General features: G+C 39.8%; 2 protein-coding genes across 3 annotated transcripts; both read left to right on the top strand.

The window, feature by feature from the left end:
- The first annotated feature begins 13078 nt into the window (after positions 1–13078).
- On the top strand, positions 13079–18546 carry LOC110865222. Its single transcript, XM_022114446.2, has 4 exons — positions 13079–14641; positions 14732–15171; positions 16271–17798; positions 18143–18546. The coding sequence occupies exons 1-3, from the start codon at positions 13178–13180 to the stop codon at positions 17793–17795; spliced, it is 3429 nt and encodes a 1142-aa protein (XP_021970138.1). The 5' UTR covers positions 13079–13177; the 3' UTR covers positions 17796–17798; positions 18143–18546.
- A 1956-nt stretch (positions 18547–20502) lies between these two features.
- On the top strand, positions 20503–25431 carry LOC110865223 (tricalbin-3). Of its 2 annotated transcripts, none has more exons than XM_022114448.2 (9): positions 20503–21580; positions 21682–21923; positions 22030–22048; positions 22137–22342; positions 22495–22604; positions 22692–22790; positions 23921–24365; positions 24961–25076; positions 25168–25431. In XM_022114448.2, exons 1-8 carry the CDS (start codon positions 20802–20804, stop codon positions 25047–25049), a joined length of 1989 nt encoding a protein of 662 aa, XP_021970140.1. In that variant the 5' UTR covers positions 20503–20801; the 3' UTR covers positions 25050–25076; positions 25168–25431. The 2 variants fall into 2 exon arrangements, with proteins under 2 accessions (XP_021970140.1, XP_021970139.1); XM_022114447.2 differs by having other exon boundaries at positions 25163–25431.
- The last annotated feature ends 210 nt before the right edge of the window (positions 25432–25641 follow it).

Here is a 25641-nt window from a genome sequence, read left to right as displayed (position 1 = left end):
CTAATCCCGGCAGTACAATCTGCTTAGACTGTTGTACCTTAGGAAACAGACGGGTTCACATGGGTGGCCCGAAATCTGTTTTAAGGGAAGCGTCTTGAACGTAACTCAGCCACTATCTCATCTTTCAGCTTTTGTTTATTTTCTTTCGTTGTAATCAGTTTAAGGTTTATTTGTTTCGTTCTGTTTGTAATTTTATTCTATAGCTTTCATTTTACTACTTGTAATTCGCAATGAAAAATTAATAAAAGTGTATTTTATTTTATTTTGTGAACGGTGCTCCTACAAGCTTAAAACAAAGTTTAAAACCCGTTCACTGTTTTGGTTTTAAATTTTTTTTACAAACAGTTTCTTTTGCTTATTAGCAAACTTGTGTAGTTTGTATTGGTTTTCTGTAAACCAATTTGTTTCTGCCATAAACTGATTGTATTGGGCATAGTTTTGGTTTTGTGGTCTAGGGTTTGAGCTGGGATGAGTAATAATTGGACCAGTGGTTTGACTCCTACATTCCCTAGCAAAATGACTTAACCTATTGCACTTATAGCACTTGATTTTTGACTTATCCAACCCCACTTTTAAATTCCCATGTAACCTTGGGAATTTTCTCCCTGTCCTTTTATAAAATTTGCTTGTTCTTACACTAAGCAAAGCCAATTGATGCAAAATGTCCATTTCTTCAAGATCAGTTGGATCAAAATGCTGTAAGTCATTGAGTTCAAAGCACAGATTATCTGAGTTCTGGCTTTCTCCATTTGCTGTGAAAGCAAAGTTGGATGAGTGAGGATCAGAGTTGAAATTACCACCAGCAGTTATGTCAATAAAATGATCATAACTCTGATCCTTACTGTTGCCAGACTCTTCTTGACCCAACAGAGTTGTGTTGCCAAATGAATAGTCATCTGCAACTTTACCAGACTCTTGCAACTTCTTTTTCTGGTTCAACTCCCTTTCATAGGTCAGGAGTCTACCATGAAGTTGGGTCAGTGTCAGATCTTTGAACTCAACAGAGTTTCTGGTCACAAAAGCAATTGTATCCCATTTTTCAAGCAGTGATCTAAGAAACCTGCTATTTTGTGTAGATTTAGCAAATTCAACTTTAACAAGTCTTAGCTCACTAATGAGACAACTGAAACGCTCAAACTGTTGGGTTAATGATTCACCCTTAATGTGACAAAAGGTTTCTTACTGCTGATTCAGAATTTCCCTGTTATTTTCAATTACTTCTTCAGTTCCCCCAAATTGTTCCTTAAGTGCATCCCATAATTCCTTGGCACTGTTACAGTGTAACAGCCCAACATAAATTTCATTGGGTAATGCAGATGCAATGATGCTAAATGCTTTGGCATCGAGTTCGAATTTTTGAAAATCAATTTCAGTATAGTTTTCAGGTTTCTTTGGTTCGAACTTCTTTGTGTCCTCAGCACTTGGCACCATAGGAACATGTGGTCCAAAAACAACAGATCTCCAACATCCGGTATTCTGTTGAGCAAGGATGTGACCCATCCTTCTCTCCCAGATGTTGTATTCATTTCGTTTCAACATGGGTGGTTTGAAAAGTGAACCGATGTTATTGTTAGCATCTTATGATTGTGACGTCATCCTGGTTGTTTTACAGGCACTGATTAATCAACTTTGTTGGTGATTAAACCTTGCTCTGTTTTTCAACAAAACGAACAACTATCAATATCAACGATTGTGAGCTGAACTATTTATGTCAAAATGATTGTTAGATCAAATTTGACTGTCCGAGCTCTAATACCAATTGTTAGGGATCTGAGTTTCTTTTTGATTGTGTTTTCGTTTAGAAATTAATGAAGATGAACAAGTAATTGCAGCGGAATTAAAATGGAAATAAACTTTGCACACAATCAAACAGGAGAAATGCTTTCAACACACATGTTTGAACATTGAACTGAATGATTAAATTTATTCCAATCACCGATTACAACTTGGCATGCATGTAACAAATGTCACACCCCCAAAATCCACACGCGGGGTATCACCGCTTGGAGGCGTGACTGACCAGGATCAAGCCACCAATCATATTGAACATGTAAGTAATAAGTAATAATAAATGTAATTCAACCAAACCAATATGAAAGGTGTTCAAAACATAAGTGTAATATCAATGTTTAGCGGAAGCATAAAAGTAAACCCAACATAAGTGTAAGTATGAAATGTCATAATGTTTAACAAAGCATTCACGATCCTTGTCCACAACGACCGCGCCTCCCAGTGTAAGCTCCAAGAGTACCTAACGACCTGCAAGGCATGTAACAGAGAGTCAACAACCAGTTGAGCGAGTTCACAGTGGGTTGTTTAGTAATAGTGTTCATTTCGTAAAACGTTTGCTTGTCTAGTAACCCATATATCGTTTATAATTACATCGCGGCCCTCCAGGCATGTTTGCGAAGATTAGTGGGGATTTCCCAAGTATTGTAGACTAGTTTTATTTGTATCGCGGCCCTCTAGGCATGTGTGCGAAGTTTAGTATCAGTATCGCGGCCATTCCAGGCATGTGTGCGAAGATCAGTATCGGTATCGCGGCCATTACAGACATATGTGCGAAGATCAGTATCAGTATCGCGGCCATTACAGGCATGTGTGCGAAGAGTAGTGGGGGCTTCCCCATGTATCACTAGTCTAGCAGTATCTATAAGTGACCTTTCTCAAATGTGGTCAGTAGTACGTAATTCCCACAACCATGTAAGTACAATCAATCAATCAATCCCATTCCCTACCCCGGGAATCCCATGCCTTAGTAAGAGTGTGAACTCACCTTGGTTTGCTCGGTATGCTAAGTATGTGCTCACAGTTAATCAATCAAGTCCTAAAGTATGCACGTATACATAATTAGTTTGTATTCACGAAGTTCGCATACAAGTACAATCACAGTGGACAATGCATCTATAATCACCGAGTAGCACATTGCACGTATTTACAATCATACAAGTCATGCGGAATACTTAACGGCAGTTAACTAACCAGGTTAACTTTTAACAGACTTAAACTAAGTTACTATGCAAAATACACATTCGGCGAAACACCCTCTACTTCGCCGTAAGCCCCTTCGACGAAACAACACTGTTTCGTCGTTCTAACCCTTGACGAAACACATTTCGTTTCGTCGTGACAACCTCGGCGAAACACACATTCGTTTCGTCATATGCGTTTCGTCAGGATAGGCGTTTCGTCTACACATGTCAGTTACGTCGTCAACATATCAGTTACAAAGATCAACACAGAAACCCTAATAATCATGAACAGCCGTTACCCACAGATTACCCAAAATCAAACAGTAGCCAAGCAATCATTCTGAAATCATTGATACCCTCAAAGCTAATATGTGTATTCATACAATCCAGTGATAATCATGTGCACAACATCAAATCAAAACATAATCGTAGTGTAACAATTTCATTCAAGAGCATCGAGTTAGTCTAAAATAGTTCGTGGCAGAATATCAACCCTTTCTATTAGTCACAGATCATCAACAATCCAACTTTCACATACGAATCCGTAATCCGATAACCTAGATCCCATTATAATCAAAACATCATCTACTTGTGAACATTAGTCCTACTAAGAATCAATTAAATTTGATATCATCCATGCAGTTAACAACAATTCAATCAACAATGAACAACACTAACCGAGATAGAAGAAAATAATGGATTGATCGCTAAGAATAGCTTCGGGACTTCAAACTGCCGTCACACAGGAGAGAAAGAGCTCTAGGGTTTTTCTTATTTTGCCAAAGGTATGAAACAAGGGTCGGTTCACGTTAAAATATACGAATTGACAGACTGGGCCCGTAATGGGCCTCGGCGAATCGTTGGGCCGGCGAAACACTTCTGTTTCGTCGGAGGTGGGTGTGACGAATCACCTGTGTTTCGTCGAAATGATTCATGGCGAATCACTTCTGTTTTGTCGTATGGATTATGGCGAAACACACTTTGTTTCGTCGGGCTTTATCATGGTCTAAGTAATTTAAGTTCAAATAATTCATATCAAACATATAAACATATTACATATCAACAATCATCACCACATATAATCAGTGTGTACAATTACGAGGCAAATAAGCAAACAACTAAGCAGTAAACGTACAACGAATACGAAAGTGGAATCTCGGAAACTCGAGTTGTCACATTATCCCCAACTTGAAAGAAATTTCGTCCCGAAATTTAGCATGCAGTTACTGAGGAAGCTAGATAAGTTGTATTGTTTACTGGTTTCCCTGGGGTGTCACATCATCCCCCCGTTGATTTGGAGTTTCGTCCCGAAATTCTGTAGTAACTTCAGCCTCAGTAAGAGTTGCATTGTTCAGGAATAACTGGGGATATTTGAGTTCCATTTGGTCTTCTCGTTCCCAGGTATACTCTGGGCCACGACGGGAGTTCCAACGAACTCGAACAAGAGGTATTCTGGTGTTTTTGAGGACCTTAACATCCTGGTCCTTGATTTCAACTGGTTCCTCGACGAAATGCAACTGCTCGTCGATAGTGAGTTCCTTCAAAGGAACTATGAGGGTCTCATCTGACAGACACTTCTTCAGATTCGACACGTGGAAAACATTGTGAACTGCACCGAGTTCTGCTGGTAAGTCCAGTTTATAGGCCACTTTGCCTATTCTTTCTTTGATTTCGAACGGTCCGACATACTGCGGATTGAGTTTGCCTCGTTTACCAAAACGAACCACACCCTTCCAGGGTGAGACTTTGAGTAGCACTTGATCCCCAACTTGGAACTCGAGCGGTTTCCTGCGCTTATCAGCGTAGCTTTTCTGACGGTCACAAGCCGCTGCCATGCGTTGTCGTATCTGAGCAATCCGTTCAGTAACATCAACTACCATTTTTGGACCTGTGATTTGACTATCCCCCACCTCTGCCCAACAGAGGGGTGACCGGCATTTACGTCCGTAGAATGCCTCGAATGGAGCAGCTTGAATGCTGGTGTGGTAACTGTTATTGTAAGAGAACTCCACTAACAGGAGGTGTTTTTCCCAGCTGTTGCCGAAATCGATAACACATGCCCGAAGCATGTCTTCTAGAGTTTGGATAGTGCGCTCAGACTGCCCATCCGTCTGAGGGTGATAAGTTGTGCTCATATCTAACCGTGAGCCAAAAGCTTTGTGCATTGCTTGCCACAGTTCTGAAGTAAATCGTGCATCCCGATCCGAAATAATAGAGGTTGGCACTCCGTGCCTCGAAACCACTTCTTTCAAGTAGATGTCTGCTAAGGCGGAGAACTTATCCGTTTCTTTGATAGCCAATAAGTGAGCAGACTTTGTGAGTCGACCCACGATCACCCAAATAGTATCGTTCCCAGGCTGGGATCTAGGTAGGCCAGTAACAAAATCCATGGAAATTTCCTTCCATTTCCACTGTGGTATCTTTGGTTGCTGTAGTAGGCCTGATGGTTTCTGATATTCTGTCTTGACCCTCGCTCAGGTCAAACACTTGCCAACGTAAGTCGCTATGTGGGCCTTCATGTTAGGCCACCAATACGTAGTTCTGAGATCGTGGTACATTTTATCCGAACCTGGATGTACCGAGTAACGGGACTTATGAGCTTCATCCATTACCAGTTCGCGTAAGTTGCCATAAAGTGGGACCCAAATACGCCCCGTTACATAGTAGGCGCCGTCTTCCTTCTGCTCTAATCGTTGTTGTGAGCCGCGTAAGGCTTCTGCCCTGACGTTTTCGGGTTTCAATGCTTCTATCTGAGTATCTCGTATCTGTGCAGGGAGACTAGACTGAATAAGGAGTTGTAACGCCCGTACACGCCTAGGTGTAGTATCTTTTCGGCTGAGGGCATCGGCCACAACATTGGCCTTGCCCGGATGGTACTTAATGGCGCATTCGGAATCGTTAAGTAGCTCGACCCATCGACGTTATCGCATGTTCAATTCCTTCTGCTTCAAGATATGCTCGAGACTCCTGTGATCGGTGTAAATAGTGCACTTGGTACCGTACAGGTAATGTCGCCATATCTTAAGCGCAAAAACAACAGCTCCCAATTCTAAATCGTGTGTGGTGTAGTTCCGTTCGTGAACTTTAAGTTGGCGCGAAGCGTAAGCAATGACTTTATCCCGTTGCATCAGTACACAACCAAGACCCTGAATCGATGCGTCGCAGAAGCCTACAAAATCGTCTGTGCCCTCTGGCAATGAAAGAATAGATGCGCTGCATAATCTATCCTTTAAGTGTTGGAAAGCTGTTTCCTGTGTATTACCCCAGCGATACGTAACACCTTTCTGTGTCAGTAGTGTAAGCGGCTGCGCAATCTTTGAGAAGTCTTTGATGAACCGTCTGTAATAACCCGCCAAGCCCAAGAATTGGCGTATTTCTGTTGGTGTACGCGGTGCAGGCCAGTTCCTGATCGAGTCTACCTTGGATGGATCAACATGAATCCCATCCTTGTTTACCACATGGCGTAGAAAATGGACTTCACGAAGCCAGAAGTCGCATTTTGAAAACTTGGCGTACAGTTGTTCCGTTCGAAGAAGTTCCAAGATAAGTCGTAAATGTTGTTCGTGTTCCTCCTGACTCTTGGAGTAGATCAGAATGTCGTCGATGAAAACGATGACGAACTTGTCTAGATAAGGCTTGCACACTCTGTTCATTAAATCCATGAATATTGCGGGCGCGTTCGTTAATCCGAATGGCATGACAAGAAACTCGTAGTGACCATAACGAGTTCTGAATGGTGTTTTGGAGACGTCCTCATCCCGGAATCTCAGCTGATGGTAACCTGACCTTAGATCAATCTTGGAGTAGTAGCTCGACCCTTGCAGCTGGTCGAACAAGTCGTCAATGCGTGGAAGAGGATAACGATTCTTCACAGTCACTTTATTGAGTTCGCGGTAATCTATGCACATCCTGAAGGTAACGTCCTTCTTTTTCACGAATAATACTGGAGCTCCCCAAGGCGAAGAGCTAGGACGGATAAAACCCTTATCCAAAAGTTCTTGCAATTGCTTAGACAGTTCTTCCAGTTCGATTGGAGCTAATCGATACGGTGCACGAGCTATAGGTGCTGCTCCAGGAGCTAGTTCAATCTGAAACTCGACCTGACGGTGAGGCGGTAGCCCAGGCAAATCTTCAGGAAACACTTGAGGAAAATCACGTACCACTGGGATATCTTCTAATCTCTTCTCCTTTGCTGATGCATTAGTAACAAGTGCCATACCAATGATAATGTCGAAACTACCCAGAACTATAGGAATGAGATCGATGGAGAAAGTCTGACCAGCTAAGACGATGTTACAACCCTTGACTATGTGTGTGGCCTCTAAACTTTTACCATTGGCTAACTCTACGACATGTTTGGTGTTTAAGGGTGTTGGTGTACGTTTTAACATTTGACTAACTTTTAGAGACACATAACTGGTATCCGCACCCGAATCAAACAATACAGTAACATAAAAGTCGTCGAGAAGAAACTTACCCATAACCACGTTAGGATCATTCCTTGCATCACCCTGACCCAGCACAAATGCACGACCCCTAGCGTCGTTGTTTCCATCATTGTTTTCCCCGTTGTTGTTCCCATTGCCCTGATTATTGTTGTTGTTGTTATTGTTCTGGTTCTTGTTTAACTGAGGGCAGTCACGTTTGAAGTGGCCTTCAGCACCACATTGATAGCATCCTCTGTTACCTCGCTGTTGTTGCTGCTGCTAGTTTCGTGGAGCAGGTGGCTGTTGTTGCTGATTCTGGTTCGCAGGTCGTGAGCTTCTGCAATCTTTAGCCTCATGACCCATCTTGAGGCACCGCTGACAATGACCCTTGTTGCACTGGCCGTTGTGGTGCTTGTTGCAAATATTGCACCTTGGGAGATTTCCTCGATATCCACCCTGTCTTTGGTTGCCCGAAGATTGCTGACCAGGGCTCTGGTAGTTATCAGTCTTGCGCTGCTGAACCTGAGACTGAGCTGTAGCTGAACCTTTGCTGGAATCCCCATCCCATTTCCGCTTGTTATCACTGGGAGTAGCGGAAGTAGTAGCATCGGTAGCACTGATACGTTTAGGCAGCCTGTTCTGTTCCACTGCCTGATCCGTGAGGCGATGAGCAAGACGTTGAACATCCTGGATATTATTATGGTTGGCCGATGTCACGTGGCTTTGAATTTCTGGTTCCAGTCCTTTGAGATACAACTCAATACGTCTAATAGGAGGGTCCACCATGGTTGGACACAGAACGGCCAGCTCGTTTGACCTTTTAGTATATGCCTCAATTTCCGACCCAGTCATCTTCAAATGAAATAACTCCACTTCTAACTTGTGGATGTCGTCACGTGTGCAATATTCCCGTTTGATCAGCTCTTTGAAATCATTCCAAGGGGTGGCGTTAGCAGCTGCCAACCCTAAAAGCTGAACTTGCGCATTCCACCAAGTCAGCGCAATTCCTTCTAGAGTACCAGTGGCGTACTTCACCCTGCGAGCCTCAGGGCATTCACACATCTCAAACACCGACTCGAGCTTTTCAAACCAATGGAGGAGTCCTACTGCTCCCTCCGTGCCATTGAATGTGCTAGGATGACAGTCCATGAAATTCTTGAAAGTGCAAACAGGTGGTTGGGCGTGTTGACCTCCTGCTTGTGCGGCTGCAAGTGCCGCAGCAACTTGTTCGTTAATGAGAGCCGTCAACTGGGCTTGAGTCAAGTTAATACGTCCAGCCATGATCTTCATAGCAAATGCAACATAAGTGAGAGAGGTTCGCGAATAGTGCGATGACAGAAGAGAGTAAGCACACAAGTGTTCTCAAGCAATAACGAATAGTAGGCAATGTAATCTAAGCATACCGCGAGCAAAGTTCTATGTAATCTAGCAAGTAGGCAATGTAAACATGAATAGTAGTACCTAGTTTGTTGAGCCTTGCACGTGGAGCGAAGCGTCGTTGTGGATCGTTGAGCACTGTACTGGTTATAGTCTGGTTTTAATAAAAACGTTTTCCCCCTATTAAAACCAAGTTCTCTATAACCAATGGCTCTGATACCAATCTGTCACACCCCCAAAATCCACACGCGGGGTATCACCGCTTGGAGGTGTGACTGACCAGGATCAAGCCACCAATCATATTGAACATGTAAGTAATAAGTAATAGTAAATGTAATTCAACCAAACCAATATGAAAGGTGTTCAAAACATAAGTGTAATATCAATGTTTAGCGGAAGCATAAAAGTAAACCCAACATAAGTGTAAGTATGAAATGTCATAATGTTTAACAAAGCATTCACGATCCTTGTCCACAACGACCGCGCCTCCCAGTGCAAGCTCCAAGAGTACCTAACGACCTGCAAGGCATGTAACAGAGAGTCAACAACCAGTTGAGCGAGTTCACAGTGGGTTGTTTAGTAATAGTGTTCATTTCGTAAAACGTTTGCTTGTTTAGTAACCCATATATCGTTTATAATTACATCGCCGACCTCCAGGCATGTTTGCGAAGATTAGTGGGGATTTCCCATGTATTGTAGACTAGTTTTATTTGTATTGCGGCCCTCCAGGCATGTGTGCGAAGTTTAGTATCAGTATCGCAGCCATTCCAGGCATGTATGCGAAGATCAGTATCAGTATCGCGGCCATTACATGCATGTGTGCGAAGATCAGTATCAGTATCGCGGCCATTACATGCATGTGTGCGAAGAGTAGTAGGGGCTTCCCCATGTATCACTAGTCTAGCAGTATCTATAAGTGACCTTTCTCAAATGTAGTCAGTAGTACGTAATTCCCACAACCATGTAAGTACAATCAATCAATCAATCCCATTCCCTACCCGGGAATCCCATGCTTTAGTAAGAGTGTGAACTCACCTTGGTTTGCTCGGTATGCTAAGTATGTGCTCACAGTTAATCAATCAAGTCCTAAAGTATGCACGTATACATAATCAGTTTGTATTCACGAAGTTCGCATACAAGTACAATCACAGTGGACAATGCATCTATAATCACCGAGTAGCACATTGCACGTATTTACAATCGTACAAGTCATGCGCAATACTTAACGGCAGTTAACTAACCAGGTTAACTTTTAACAGACTAAAACTAAGTTACTGTGCAAAATACACATTCGGCGAAACACCCTCTGTTTCGCCGTAAGCCCCGAAACAACACTGTTTCGTCGTTCTAACCCTTGACGAAACACATTTTGTTTCGTCGTGACAACCTCGGCGAAACACACATTCGTTTCGTCATACACGTTTCGTCAGGATAGGCGTTTCGTCTACACATGTCAATTACGTCGTCAACATATCAGTTACAAAGATCAACACAGAAACCCTAATAATCATGAACAACCGTTACCCACAAAGATCACCTGTGTTTCGTCGGAATGATTCATGGCGAATCACTTCTGTTTCGTCGTATGGATTATGGCAAAACACACTTTGTTTCGTCGGGCTTTATCATGGTCTAAGTAATTTAAGTTCAAATAATTCATATCAAACATATAAACACTAGGTTATAACCCCGTGTATTACACGGGTTGAATAAATGTAATTTTATATACTAAATTAAAAAAAAATATTCTTTAAAAATCTCGTTTATTACACGGGTTGAACAAATGTAATTTTATATATTAAAATTATATCTCTAAGAATCCCATGTATTGTACTGAATAAATGTAATTTTATATACCAAATAATAAAAACTCATGATTTGTACGGGTTGAATAAATCTAATTATATATACTAAATAATAAAAAAATTATATCTTTAAAAACACTGTATATTACACAGGTTAAATAAATGTAATTTTATAACCTTGTATATTACTCGGGTTGGATAAATGTAATTTTATAAACTAAATAATAAAAGAATTATATCCATATAAACCTCGTGTGTTATACGGGTTGAATAAATCTAATTATATGTACTAAATCATTATCATCGTCATACTCAGTAAATCTCACCAATAGTAAAGCTAAGGTAGGGTCTGAGTAGGGTAAGATGTAGAGGCTGCTTTCAGTGAGACTCCCGACTCGATAGTAGTTTTGCATCAAGCATTGGACATAAAGCACCTAACACTCAGCAATCGGGACAAAGACCGATTAGTGCATGTTCCCTTTTGTCTTTCTGTTATCAATGCCACCACATGATGATAATGCATTATTAACCGTCCGCCGCTTTTAACGTTATTTTCACGAACTTAGTAAAATAATGTTAAAATTAGTGCAATTTCACTTTTGCCCTCCGAGCGTCCACACATATATATTATATGCGCATACCGCAAGCGGGGCGAATATATGATGTTCAATGTTTATAAAAGAAATATATAATATGTGCAACATCTTAAATGTTTGTTGTTAGAATCAATTCAATATTATGAATAAATAAGAAAGATAAAATACGAAGGGAAAGAAAGCATTATTTAAAAATATCTTTAATTTATAATTTAAATTTGAAGATAATATATTATTAGAAAAAATAGAATATTTATAGCTTAAATTTGAAGATAAAATATTATTAGAAAAAATAGAATGATTCGATCCGACATTCAAAGTAAGATAAGATTTAATATTAATTAATTATTTATTATTTAATTAATTGATATAAGATAAGTATGAAAATGCAGGAAATTACAAATGTAGACGCCTTCAATGAATGACACGTGTCACTTATTGGTTTCTTTTATTATATAGTATAGATATTACATATTAACAATCATCACCACATATAATTAGTGTGTACAATTACGAGGCAAATAAGCAAACAACTAAGCAGTCAACGTACAACGAATACGAAAGTGGAATCTCGGAAACTCGAGTTGTCACAACAAACTCCCCCTCAGCCTGAGCTCACAGTATTTGCTCGTACAGGAAGACAAGTGGTGAAAGAGCTAATAGAACAGTATGGTACTGTTCTATTTATAGGCACGAGCAAACCATTGAAGCATCTTGGCTGACGTCACCATGAAAGTGAAATCTAACTTCCTAACAACCTGAAACTACTGATCTAATACAAACACTGCTAAGCTAACTACTGATTACAATACATTACAAAAGGAAAGACTAAACTACTGCTTTATCATTCCACTGTTGTGACTCCAGCAGTACTTGGTTTCTTTAGCAGTGCTTGACCCATAACAGTAGATTGATCATCAGGGCTTTAGTCTTCATCAATCTTTATACTTGATCAGCAGTTGTAAGACAGCAGTTGTTGTAAAGGATCAGTGGATGAAGGTCATCAGATGTTAGAACCACTTTCAAGGGGAGAGAATGAAATACAAACATCTGCTTATTTTGGATCCACTGCTCTGATCCGGTTTTGACTTTAATCAACTGTTCCTTTGGTAGGGTTCAATCCCAACAAGGGAAGTACAAAATCGGTGCCCTTGTGAGACTTGAACCTAAAAAATATCAAACGGCAATAGCAAATCGCAATATCAAGTCGCAAAATTGCAAACATCAAATCACAATTTTTTATTGTTACTCATCAATTGCAAATCGCACCATCGGCAACAATCGATTACCCATAGTTTCTCCCCCATCGTCACCATCGGCAGAGGATGCATAATTGCTTCAAGAAAAAATGGGACATGGTAACTTATGAATTCAAGAAAAAGAGATTTGGCCAATAATCCTTCAAGTTTGGATGTAGATATTTTATGTGTTTGGGTCATTATGTGTTTGTTCATTAGGGCCAAGTACACATACACATTTAATATATGAAAAATATGAAAAAATAAAAATTGGAGGCCCCTATTTTTTGGAGACCCTAGGCCTTCGCCTAGAATGCTAAGCCTTTTGGTCCGGCCCTGATTGAACCCATGACATCCATCTATTCTACACTTTATCTAACTCACCAACAACATTGGGCTATTCCCAATAGATAGTAACTTCGATAGCTAACTCATAAAGACATCCCTTACTTTACGCGACATTACTCACTAAATGTACTTCTAATATACATCAAAATATTCACTTTTCACGGGTAGACCACAATATATAGCCTAGTGAAGATAGATATGATCAGATGATTCTGCTGATGACACGATAGAAAAAAAAAAAAAAAAAAAACACACACACCTTCATGTGAGATTTGGTTGTTATCTACTTATCTTCCAAGTATACTCGATAATTTTAAGTTCGATAGTTGTTTGATAACTTCAATTGACTACCACTATCCAAACCAAACTAACTACACATCCACAAAACAAAACAAAACAAACCAAACCCCCAAGATGGAGACCACACCGTCACCGGCACCGGTGACACCACTGAAACCCCTAACACCACAAGAATGGGAGTCCCTAATCGACGACTACCAGCACGGCGGATCCCGTTGGATCTCCCTCAACTACTCCGGTCAACCTCTCTTCGACCTCTCTCTCTCCTCTATCCTCCGCAAAGACCTCTCTCTCAACCTCAAGCTCCTCATCCTCACTTTCCTTGAAGAACACGTCACCACAATCCTCGCCAATTCCTCAATCGAACAAAACCTAGATCGTCTCCTCGAAACCCTCCGTTACGTCATCAACTCTCCCGTTGACGCCGTTACAATCACTTACTCGTTAAAAGAACAGGTGCTAATTTCAACCACATCTATATTTATTATGTTTACTATTGATAATTACAATCATAGTAAAATGACTAAGTTGACTTTTGTTAGTCAACTTGAGGGTTTGGTTGAGGTGTTGTTGACTGTAGTGAATAGACGTAGTTATGGAATAGACCGGCAGTTACGCGGTGTCGGTTGCGAGTGTTTGAGAGAGTTAGAGAGGGAATGTCCGGGTTTGTTGTCGGAAACGGTTGGTAGTCTGTGGGAGTTGTGTCAGAGTGAGAAGACTCATGTGGCGCAAAGCTATGTGTTGATGTTGGCGAATGTGGTTCATGGGATTGTGGTGTCGAAGGTGAATGTGTCGGTTTTGAGTAGTGCGGTTCCGTTGGTGCCGTTTAATGTGCCGCAGGTTTTGGTTGGGGGGAGTTTAGGGAGGGAGAGTTCGGGTTTAGCGGTTAAGGAGTTGAGGAGGGTGATGTCGTTTTTGCTTGAGTGGCCGCAGTATTTGACTCCGTTTGGGCTGTTTGAGTTTATGTCGGTTGTGATGCCGGTTGCCGTGGCGTTGGAGTTGCAGGCATCTTTGTTGAAGGTGCAGTTTTCAGGATTGTTGTTTACGTCGGACATGTTGCTTTGTCATGCGTATTTAGGGATGTATTTACAGTTTCCGGAAGCGTTTAGTGGGCATGAGAATGAAGTTATTAGACGGGTTTCGTTGATTTCGAGAGAAGCGCAGAACGTGTTGGTTTTTCGATTGCTTGCACTTCACTGGTTGTTGGGTTTCATGGGGATGGTGATGTCAAAGAGAGAGGTGGATAAAAAGAAAATTTTTGCAACAGCTTTACGGTTTTACCCGACCGTGTTTGATCCACTTGCTTTAAAAGCGTTAAAGCTTGATTTGATTGTGTATTGCTCGGTTATACTTGTTAAGTCTAGATTGGAAGATGCAAATGGTGAAGGGTCTGTTGTGAAGCTATTTGAAGATGCTTTTGAGTCTGTATCGGGTTTCAAATGGTTGCCGTCATGGAGCACTGAAACGTCTGTCGCTTTTCGCACCTTTCATAAGCTTTTGATTGGCGAATCTTCTCATTCGGAGTCTGATTCTTCCCCTAGAGATCTTGTGGAGTCTACAATCTTCCATGCTACAGAGGTACAATGTAAGACCTTTCATATTCTGTTGAAGATTATATTTATCGGTATTCTATTCTTATATTTATGCATTTATCTTTCATTATGCTAGAGGATGCTAGTGACTATGACATTAGAGTCTCGGGGATTAATTCCCGTTATGGCAGCTTTCATCAACCGTTTGCTAAAATGTCATAAGCACCGGTTTTTAGGACAGCAACTGCTTCAGACGTTTGACAATCATTTGCTTCCAAAAGTCAAAGTTGACTATCGACTGGGCTCTTATTTCCCACTTTTTGGAAAAATCGCTGAAAATGTTACAGTTCCGCCAGGTGGACTGCTAGATCTACTTGGTAAATACATGAGTATTCTAATTGAAAAACATGGGATTGATACGGGATTAAGATCATGGTCTCAGGGAAGTAAAGTTCTCGTTCTGTGTCGGACGTTATTGATGCACCACCAAAGCTCTAGAATCTTCCTTAAACTTTCTCGTCTCCTTGCATTCACTTGCCTTCATTTTCCAGATCTTGAGGTCCGTGACAATGCAAGGTACCCAAAACCATAATTCTTCTCTAATCTGTAGACTGTAGAAGTAATGTTTTATTACTTGCTGAAACGGGTTGTGTTGACCCACAACCACTTTTCTGATAAAACATTTAAATAATCAATTTGATGGTTAATATTACAAAAACATTGTTATTACTGTAATGATCAGAATTTGCGAAAGAGAAACGCTTAGGAGCTTGTATGCATTAGCAATCTACTTTGGTTGATCTACCAGCCCCTTTATTTTACTGCCTTTTTTGGCTAGGGATGGCAATGGGGCGGGTTTAGGTAATCCCAAACCCGTCGGGTTTCTATCATGTAATTACCCGTTGGGTATCGGGTATACCCGTGGGTTTCGGGTAAACCTGTTAATTTAAAAAATTACCCGTGAGGTATACCCTGACCCAAAGTCCGTCGGGTATCTATCGGGTAACTACTAATCAATTACATTAGCATTATCACTATAAAAATGTATCATAAACTACATTGTATATAAATAAAGTACCAAAATGTATATAAAAAAAATTACTCAAATGCATAGATAACAAAAATAATGTATGCTAATAATTGATATGTCATATATATACGTATTTAAGAAAATAAAAGAAACTATATTGGGTATACAATCGGGTAGACGGGTACACTTTATCGGGTAATTGGGTCGGGTAAACGGGTATATCACCAAATCCCAAACCCACGAAAAAAGTAAAAATTAATCCCAAACCCGATTACCCAACCCAAACCCGGCCCAAATGTGTCGGGCTTCGGGTTTACTCATTGGGTTCGGGTTCGATTGCCATCCCTATATTTGGCTACATTATATGATTATAACATATTAACATGTTAGAGATAAAAACAAAACAATTCATTCATAAGTAAAAATTTGACTCATTTGATTTGTATTCCATTTATTGTACCTGTTTGACTCATTAGAAATAAAGTCATAAAACATATCCTGCATTGACCCATTCATAAAATAAACGGGTTGGAATTCCACATTTATTCGGATTTATTTCGCTAAACTTAACTTTTAAGACTATCTATATCTGAAAGAACTGCTCATCTTACCAAAGCTGATATATATATTTTTTTCGTTTTCCAGAATATACCTGCGAATGCTCCTCTGTGTACCAGGAAATAAGCTCCGACACTTACTGAGCACCGAGGATCAGCTTCCATCTTCTCACTCCACCCCGTTTTTCACCGTTCAGTCTCCTAGATTTTCTTACGATTCTAAAAAATCAAAAGATATTTCATCCTATATCCACCTTGAACGAGTGGTGCCGTTATTGGTCAAACAATCTTGGTCCTTGTCTTTAGCTTCCTTCAACGTTAACGGTGAAAAGCCGTACCATATGGAAGTCATCACAGATAGTAATACTAATACCCCATCATGGCATCCGGAAACACCCGATAACGATACCGAAACACCGAGTATCCCCGCACTTGAAGGACCCAATCAATCACAAGAACCCCTACGTGTAACAGATTCTAAAGTTTCGGAAATCGTTGAAATATTGAGGAAACACTTTTCGTTGATTCCTGATTTCAGACACATGCCGGGTATCAAAATCGGAATAACGTGTACCTTGAGGTTTGAATCTGAACCGTTCAATCGCGTGTGGGGAAACAAGGGATCTGCTGAGGTGGATACTGTGGATTTACTTCATCCTGCATTGTATGCTACTGTGCTCAAGTTTTCTTCTTCAGCACCGTTCGGGTCGATTCAACCTTACCGCATACCGTTTCTTCTTGGGGGTCCCACCAAAAACATGACACCTTCCAGTCAAAGTCAAACTGATTCGCTAGATATCGTTCCTGTGAACAATGGTATCGGAGATGAAGAAAAAGAAGACGACGAAAGCTTTAATGCGGGTGTTTTGATTGAATTGCAACCGAGGGAACCGACACCGGGGCTCGTCGATGTGTCCATAGAAGCAAATGCGGAAAACGGTCAAATCATCAGTGGTCAACTCCAGAGTATTACCGTAGGCATTGAGGACATGTTTCTTAAAGCTTTAGTTCCAGACGACATTCGTGACGATGAAGTACCTCGATATTACGTAAATTTGTTCAACGCTTTATGGGAAGCGTGTAGTAGCTCATCTAGCACCGCGAGAGAGATGTTTCTTCTAAAAGGAGGTAAAGGTGTTACCGCTATCAATGGAACACGATCTGTCAAGTTTCTAGAAGTTTCCGCAACGTCTCTAATACAAGCTGTTGAGAAGAATTTATCAGCTTTTGTTGTCAATGTCATTGGTGTTGAACTTGTTAATATTGTTAAGGATGGAGGGATCATAAGTGACATTACTTGGAATGATGATGATGATGGTGCTTCTGGTTCTGGTTCTGGTTCTGGTCTTGATGTTGTTGCGGTGGATCCGTATATGACTGAGGGCCCGCTTTATCTCAAGTATGATGAAGAAGAAGATGAAAAAGGGAGTAATCTTCCTATAAATAAAAGGAACATGGGCCGGTTTCATATTTTGATATTCCTTCCTCCAACATCGCATCTTCTTTTTCAGATGGAAGTTGGGGTAAACTCAACACTCGTTAGGATCCGAACTGATCATTGGCCGTGTCTTGCGTATATTGATGACTATTTGGAAGCTTTGTTTCTTGCTTAAGAGGTACTTTTTGTGTTACTTATTTTTTGTAGATTTTGCAAGATGTGAGCGGTTTGTGTAACGGGTCATAACAGACAGGTTGAAAAAGTTGAATTTTTAGTACATGTTGAAATGGGCCTTTTTTATAAATAATTAATGTGTTAGTTATGATTACAAAAACATTATTAGTACTTTGATAATCGAATCTTTGAATATAAACGATTTAGGAGGCGGTATAAAATAAAAAACTGACTTTAGCTAAAAAAAAATTATGTTAATGATAATATCACTAATAAGTTTGGATTATTATCTGAATAGCTACTTAAATCTTTATTAAATGAAAATGAATTACTTTGTTGTATGTTTAGGAATGAGTTGAAGAAACTAGAAAGGTTACTCGTTTGTTGCCTGAAAGTTACGGGTTTAGATCATGGGTGATTTGGAAATCCGAAGGAAAAGTGTAAGAAGACATTATCTGCAAAGAGTAGTTTCAGGATCTTGGTGCTCTGTGCACCCGTGTATGTAGGTTGGCTTTCCGGTCCTATGAACCATAAAAAAATGAGCCGGTTCTTGCAGAGGATTTCTTTGTGGGGACTTTTTGGATGGATATGGAAGCTTTTGTTGGTAGGATTCAATGCCTGATAAGCAGGTGGAGAAAAGTTATTGTTTTGTTGTGTTTTATTTTGTTTAACGAAATACAGTTCCTTTGAGGCTTTTACGTGAGATTTGTAAGTTTTGGCAAATTTTGAAGTAGAGCCCTTATTTTTGCATACCTGTTATTGATGAGTGTGTTTGTTTTGGGGTTTTAAATAATGGGCTATTGATGCAACAGTCGTAAAAGCTAACCCATTTGTTTTAGAACAGTTAAAAGCTTGCTCCCTTAGACCGTGGGGTATGGTGGGGCTTGGGTTGGAGGCATGAGTTGACACGTGGAGTTCGAACCCCCCCACCAGTGAGTGACGTGTCCGTGGGGTATGGCAGGGTTTGGGTTGGGGCGTGACTTGGCTTGGCTTGGCAGTTTATTAAAAAAAAAGCGAATAGGACATGGCCAACAAAGCGAATAGGAGCCCACCACATAGGATCGCTAGCCCGCCCCACGCCCGGCTTCAAACTCCCGCCCCTTGGACCACGCCCCAACCCAAGCCACCGGGGTGGTGGCTTGGGCGTTTTCAGCCAACCCACGCCCCAACCCAAGCCCCATACCCCATAGTCTTACTTTGCAGTTCGCGTGTGGAAAGTAAGGTTTTCTAGTTTTACATGTTCAACTTTGAGTAATAAGGGGTTTTGGGATTCTAATAATTTGACCCAGCTTGTCAATACCATGTTTGCTTGTTGTAGAAAGTTCTTTATGACCAAAAGCAGACATGGATAACTTGGTTTTCGAAGCTACATAGAAATCTGTTACATTTGGTTTTACTTGGTGTGTCTATGATATGTCATTGTTTTTTTAGCGAGATTCGATTGTTCTTGTATATGTTGTTGACATTATCATTACCCGGAGTTCATCGGCATTTGTGGCTAATTTGACTGGGTGTTTACATTCTTAGTTTGCACTCAACCACTAGGCACTTTAAGCTTTTTTTCGAGGATACATGTCACATTTGTGATAATGTTCATCCTTCTCATAAGGGTATACTATTTACATGATTTATTACAACGTACCAGTCTTAATAAATGTAGGCCCTTGTCTACTCATGTCTCTCTTGGACGATAGCAAGGTTTATTAGCTTTTTATGAACTTAACGTATGCCATTGGATCGTTGTCAAGCATATTCTTTGGTACCTTAATGGTACCATTATTCATGAGTTGATTATTCTTTAGTCTTATTATTCATTCTTATGCCGATACAAACTGAGTTGGTTCTCCGAATGATTAAAAATCTCTGTGTTTTTCTTGGACCAACCTTATTTCCAAGAAATGGGTTTTTGTGTTTTTCTTGGACCAACCTTATTTCCAAGAAATAACAAATGGTTGCTCGTTCCAACACCAAGACAGAGTATCATGTCTTAGTCCGCTACTTTATGGAATGGCAAAATTGAATATACATATTTAGTGTCTGCTCCAACAGTGGTGAAGCTTGAGATTTTCAACCGGGGGTCGAAAACATATATACCTAAAAGAACTTACAAAACCCGGGGGTTGAAAACGTATATACCTAAAAAATTATATACGAAAACTACATACCGGACACTACTGAGCGAAAAATTAGGGCCCCCCGGGCCCCTTCTATCCTGCGCCCCTGCACTCTAATAATTAAAGTGTACAAAACACCTTAATACCAATTTGCATTTCATACACAGTATGGTGCTAGCACAACGTCTTAGCGTTAAAAACACCACAACCAATAGTAAAGAAATAAGTCAATGAGGTGATGGTGGAGTGGTAAGGGGAAGGCCTGGTGTTCCAAGGGACCAAAGTTCGATTCCTGCCCTCTCCATTATTTTCTGCGGCACCTGGTGATGATGGGAGATTAGGCGAATAGGTGGAGATCGCTAGTTCGATTCTTGAACTAAGCGGGTTTTATCTCACCGTGCCTTCGGGCGAGTGTTCACGGGCTTCGGACCTAGGTGAGGGCTTTCCCGGTTCGGAGGCGAGTGTATCCCGTTATGGTGAATTTCACTAATATCTCATTTAAAATGATTCGTTGGCCGTTAAAAAAATAGTAAAGAAATAAAAAAATAATATGATTTTAATATGTGGGTAACATGATCCTCCTGAATCTAAATTCGTGATGACGATTCTTCGTCAACTTACTCAATTCTCAGTGGACCAATCTCCTTACGTCTCAAAACACTTTTTCTTCAATCTCCCAGCCTCAAATTTCCATGAAAACCACCACTTTCAACCCCATCTATCTGCTCCAGAAACTATCAAGGTTATGTTTTTCTTGAATTTCCTACAATCTTTACATCAAATTACTAAACTTTATTCAACAAAATCATAAGGGTTTGTTGTTAGAGGTTAGATAAGGGTTCTTAAACATATGTATCTCATTTTTATTCCCATACGTGTCAAGTATTGGGCACATGTTAATGATTTCCAGTTCATGTTCATCCTCTGCAACCTGTGAATATTCAAAGATTTTGTGGGTATCATCATCATCATCATCATTAACAAATTTCCCATGTAGTAGAATTACCCAATCTAGTTTTTCTAGCATTATTAGGGTTTATAGGAGAAGAAAACTGTCAAAATTGTCCCTAATCTGGGCTTGTGTGGGTCCCAATAAGGGAAGGAGAAAAAATGTGAACTTGAGGGTTTCAAATGAATTGGTTGAAGGTGAAGACTCATTGCCAGAAAGCTCGATTCCGTTGGGTTCGTCGAATAACTTCACTCACTTTACAGAAGACCCTATTGTAGATAAGCTTAGGACTCAGCTTGGGGTCATACACCCTATCCCTTCACCACCGATTAACCGAAATATCGTGGGGTTATTTGTGTTCTTTTTCTTTGTCGGCGTTGCGTTTGATAAGCTGTGGACGTCGCGAAAACGGAATAAACCGAGGGATGAACGGTCACCGGGAATGTGGCCGCAGGTTCCCACGAGTTTTTCGTTGTTTCTTGAGAAGGATTTGCAGAGGAAAGAGTCTGTCGAGTGGGTTAACATGGTGTTAGGGAAGTTGTGGAAGGTTTATCGAGGTGGGCTTGAGAATTGGGTTATCCGGTCGCTTCAGCCCGTTATTGATAATCTGCAGAAGCCTGATTATGTGGAGAGAGTTGAAATAAAGCAGTTCTCATTGGGAAACGAGCCACTATCGGTTAGAAATGTTGAACGCAGAACTTCCCGCCGCGTTAATGATTTACAGTAAGTTTTTTCTTTTTTTCTGATTATGTTACTGTTTTTTTCATTGATATATAGTTTGATATTAGACTAACGGCTGACTAGTTATGATGTTTATTATGAAGGTACCAAATAGGACTCCGCTACACTGGTGGTGCGCGTATGCTTTTAATGTTGTCGCTAAAATTTGGCATCATTCCAGTAAAGGTGCCGGTGGGTATCAGAGATTTTGACATCGATGGAGAACTTTGGGTTAAACTGCGGTTAATTCCAACAGAGCCGTGGGTGGGAGCTGTTTCATGGGCTTTTGTGTCACTTCCGAAAATAAAATTTGAATTGTCACCGTTTCGGTTGTTTAACTTGATGGGTATGTCTTCTCTTTATGTCTTTAATAACTGTTAATCCGTATTCTTTACAGAATCTGTAGTAGATTATAACTTGTTTCTTTCATGCATGTATTGATGCATCACCAGCCATTCCTGTGCTCTCCATGTAAGTCATCTTTTTTTTTTTTTTTTTTTTTTTTTTTTTTCTATGATATATCCATAAGTTATTAATTCGACGTTGCATAAAATTTAAGGTTCTTGACGAAACTTTTGACGGAGGATTTGCCACGGTTATTTGTTCGACCGAAGAAGATTGTATTAGATTTTCAAAAGGGAAAGACAGTTGGTCCAGTCATAAATGATTTCAAGACAGGCGAAATGCAAGAAGGAAATAAAGATTTTGTTGGTGAATTATCGGTCACTCTTGTTGATGCTCGCAAGCTATCGTATGCCTTCTTTGGTAGTTTCTAACCTCTTTTTATATATTTTACTATCACCAACAATTTTTCTATCCGATTATAATTTTCATCATTCAAACTTTAAAGTTTATTTAGACTTTATTTTTATGTGTGATAGTTCTATAATTAACAAATGTGACTCCTTTTTATTTAGGAAAAACGGATCCTTACGTGATACTGAGGCTGGGAGATCAAGTAATACGTAGCAAAAAGAACAGTCAAACAACTGTTATTGGCCCTCCCGGTGAGCCAATATGGAATCAGGTGAGGTTTCGGAACTCAAATCTGCATTTTTAAGACGATTCAGTTTTTAATAACAGATATATATGTGTGCATTTCCTTGTGTGGCAGGATTTTTACATGCTAGTTACAAATCCGAGAAAACAGAAATTGTCCATTCAAGTGAAAGATAATCTTGGATTTGCAGATACGACTGTTGGCACAGGAGAGGTAACCTCATTCATCGCTTTGTTTTGGCGTAAATCTAATGTTTCATGTATGCAATTATGGCTTCAATTTTTTAATGAGCTTATTTGATTTTAGGAAAAATTACAAGTTTTGTCCTTTATCTTTATATCACTTTTCAGACGGTGTCCTTTTTAACGAATGTTGACAGGCGGTGTCCTTTACTAGGTATTTTGTTGCAAGTTTAGTCCTTTACACCCAACCCAGTTAAAAAACCCTGTTAATTGTTGACAGGCGGTGTCCTTTACTAGGTATTTTGTTGCAAGTTTAGTCCTTTACCTAGGTATTTTGTTGCAAGTTTAGTCCTTTAAACCCAACAATTAACAGGGTTTTTTAACTGGGTTGGATATAAAGGACTAAACTTGCAACAAAATACCTAGTAAAGGACACCGCCTGTCAACATTCGTTAAAAAAGACACCGCCTGAAAAGTGGTATAAAGATAAAGGATAAAACTTGTAATTTTTCCTTGATTTTATTAGATGGTGTTTAATACTGAGAAAGTGATTATGATGTCTTTTTTGCTATTATAACATTCTAATATAAGCTTGTGTAATGTTATGGAATTATTTACTATATATAATTTACCAACTTCTCTTCCCCTCACAAAATCACTCTTCCTTTTTTATTTTACTTTCAACCCCTTTACTTTTCATGTTTTAGTTTTAACCCCTTTAGTTTTCAGTTTTAACCCCAACACTTTTCCACTTTCAACTTTGGTCCCTTATACTTTTCATCTTTTACAAATTTGTCGTATTGCGTTTCCACCTAAATCTTGCGAGTAAACACGCTGCAACGCGCGTGTGTGGTTCAGTGTTTTTACGTCTATTTTTTGGCAGTTTAACGGCCGTCATAACTCGCGGGTCCGTAGCCGACTTAGTTATTCTTTTCCAATGTTTTACATTTCACAGTTTTTGCGAGTTAAACGCTGCAACGCGCGTGCGCAATTCAATGTTTTTACGTTTACTTTTTGTTTGGTTTAATGGTCCCGCCGCAAAGCGCAGGTCCTAAATACTAGTTAGTATAATATTCTAATATAAACTTTATCTTTATATTAAGCCTCTTCTACCACTTTAATTAAATTGATGGGGTTTTTTTTTTTTTTTTTTTTTTTCAGGTTGATCTCGGATCATTGAAAGACACGGTTCCAACAGACAAAATCGTGGCCCTTCGAGGTGGTTGGGGACTATTCAGAAAAGGATACGCAGGAGAGATTCTACTTCGACTCACGTATAAAGCATATGTAGAAGACGAAGAAGATGAAAGAACAGAGGCAGTAACTACAGATAACGACCTATCAGACGATGAATTATCTGATGATTTAGAACAAGCTGCTGCTACATACGGGCAACGCGTAAATGATTTCTCAAGTGGGGCCAACAAAGAAGCTTTCATGGATGTTTTAGCAGCATTACTTGTTAGTGAAGAATTTCAAGGCATTGTTGCTTCAGAAACAAGTAATGCTAAATACCCTACTGATGTTAAGAACTCAGAGTCAACAGAGACTTCCCGTGATGTCGTGTCAGCACCCGACAATTCAAATTCCGTGAATAGTTCTAGAGGTATTGTTATCAACTTGCGTAAACAGTACTTTGACTTTTCGCTTCTTTTTTTTGTCCTTTTATATACTTTTACCCCTCCACTTTTAGCATTGACACTTACAGCCCCTTAACTTTCTAAAGACTTTATAATCGAGTTTTACTTGTTTTTTTATGTACGTATCGGTATAAATTCAAGTTGATTTACGTTTCGACGTAAAATTTTCCCTTAAATAAGTTGGGTCAAATAAAATATGTTCTTATGCTTATTATTACGTATGTTTTCGGTTGGTCTATGTTTTGACATAAATTTTATTTTTTTCCTGGAAATGGGTCGGGTCAAATATAATAAGTTTTCGTGCTTATTTTTATGTACGTTTTTAGTAGGTCTACGTTTTGACGTAATTTTTTTTTTCCGGAAGCCAGTCGGGTCATAATATGTTTTCATTAGACGGTGTAATTCGATGTACTTTACGTTTAGTTATTGACAAACAATTAAAAGCGGGCCGGGTGGGTTGAATATGTAGGGTAACAGCTCAAAACGACCCATCTTGACCTGCCCATTTTGGGGCATCTAGTCAACTTGTTTTTTGTTGATCAACTGTGTATTTGTTTGCAGGGCAAGTTTTGTTTTGGCTTGTGGTGATCACAACTATATCAATACTAATCACGTTTGATGTCGGTGGCTCGAGTATTTTCAATCCTTGATGTAATGCAACAAGTATTGTTTTTCATGTAAGGTTTCCTTCATCTATAAGTCCACTTATGATTTTTGAGGGTGAAACTTACACTTTCCCGATTGAATCATTGTTCTTTCGCAGGGCAGCTCCACTCGTTATCTGCCACGTGGGATTTTGTTATATAATCACCTCATGAAGAAGAGAATGTTAGTCTAGCGGCTTGAATTATCTAAATTCTTGAGAGCAAAAAGCGGTTATTTTTGCTATATTTATGAGTTTTGTGTCACTGTTCTTATACATACTGTATTTGGTAGAGAAATTGTGCCAAAATGAAAGCATGATAGAAACAATCTTTGTTCTCTGCCTGTGTATGCATGTTTTGAGGCGGTTATTTACTCGTTATTTTTTTTTAACCATGAGAACCATTATATGAAAACTCACAGGATCCCGCTAATACCCTGTTGCTAACCAACTTGGTCACAGCTTATGATGGGCATGTGACTTTCAAGGTGTGCATACTGTTACACCACCCCTTGAAGGTTATCTACTCATTTTGTAGCGATGGAGGAAAGAATTATGTTATTAGATTAGGCTGCTTACATGGTCTAAAACATACATCA

The sequence above is a fragment of the Helianthus annuus genome, chromosome 6, assembly GCF_002127325.2.
Source record: "Helianthus annuus cultivar XRQ/B chromosome 6, HanXRQr2.0-SUNRISE, whole genome shotgun sequence".
Taxonomy (NCBI): Eukaryota; Viridiplantae; Streptophyta; class Magnoliopsida; order Asterales; family Asteraceae; genus Helianthus; species Helianthus annuus.
This window is presented reverse-complemented; position numbering and strand designations above follow the sequence as displayed.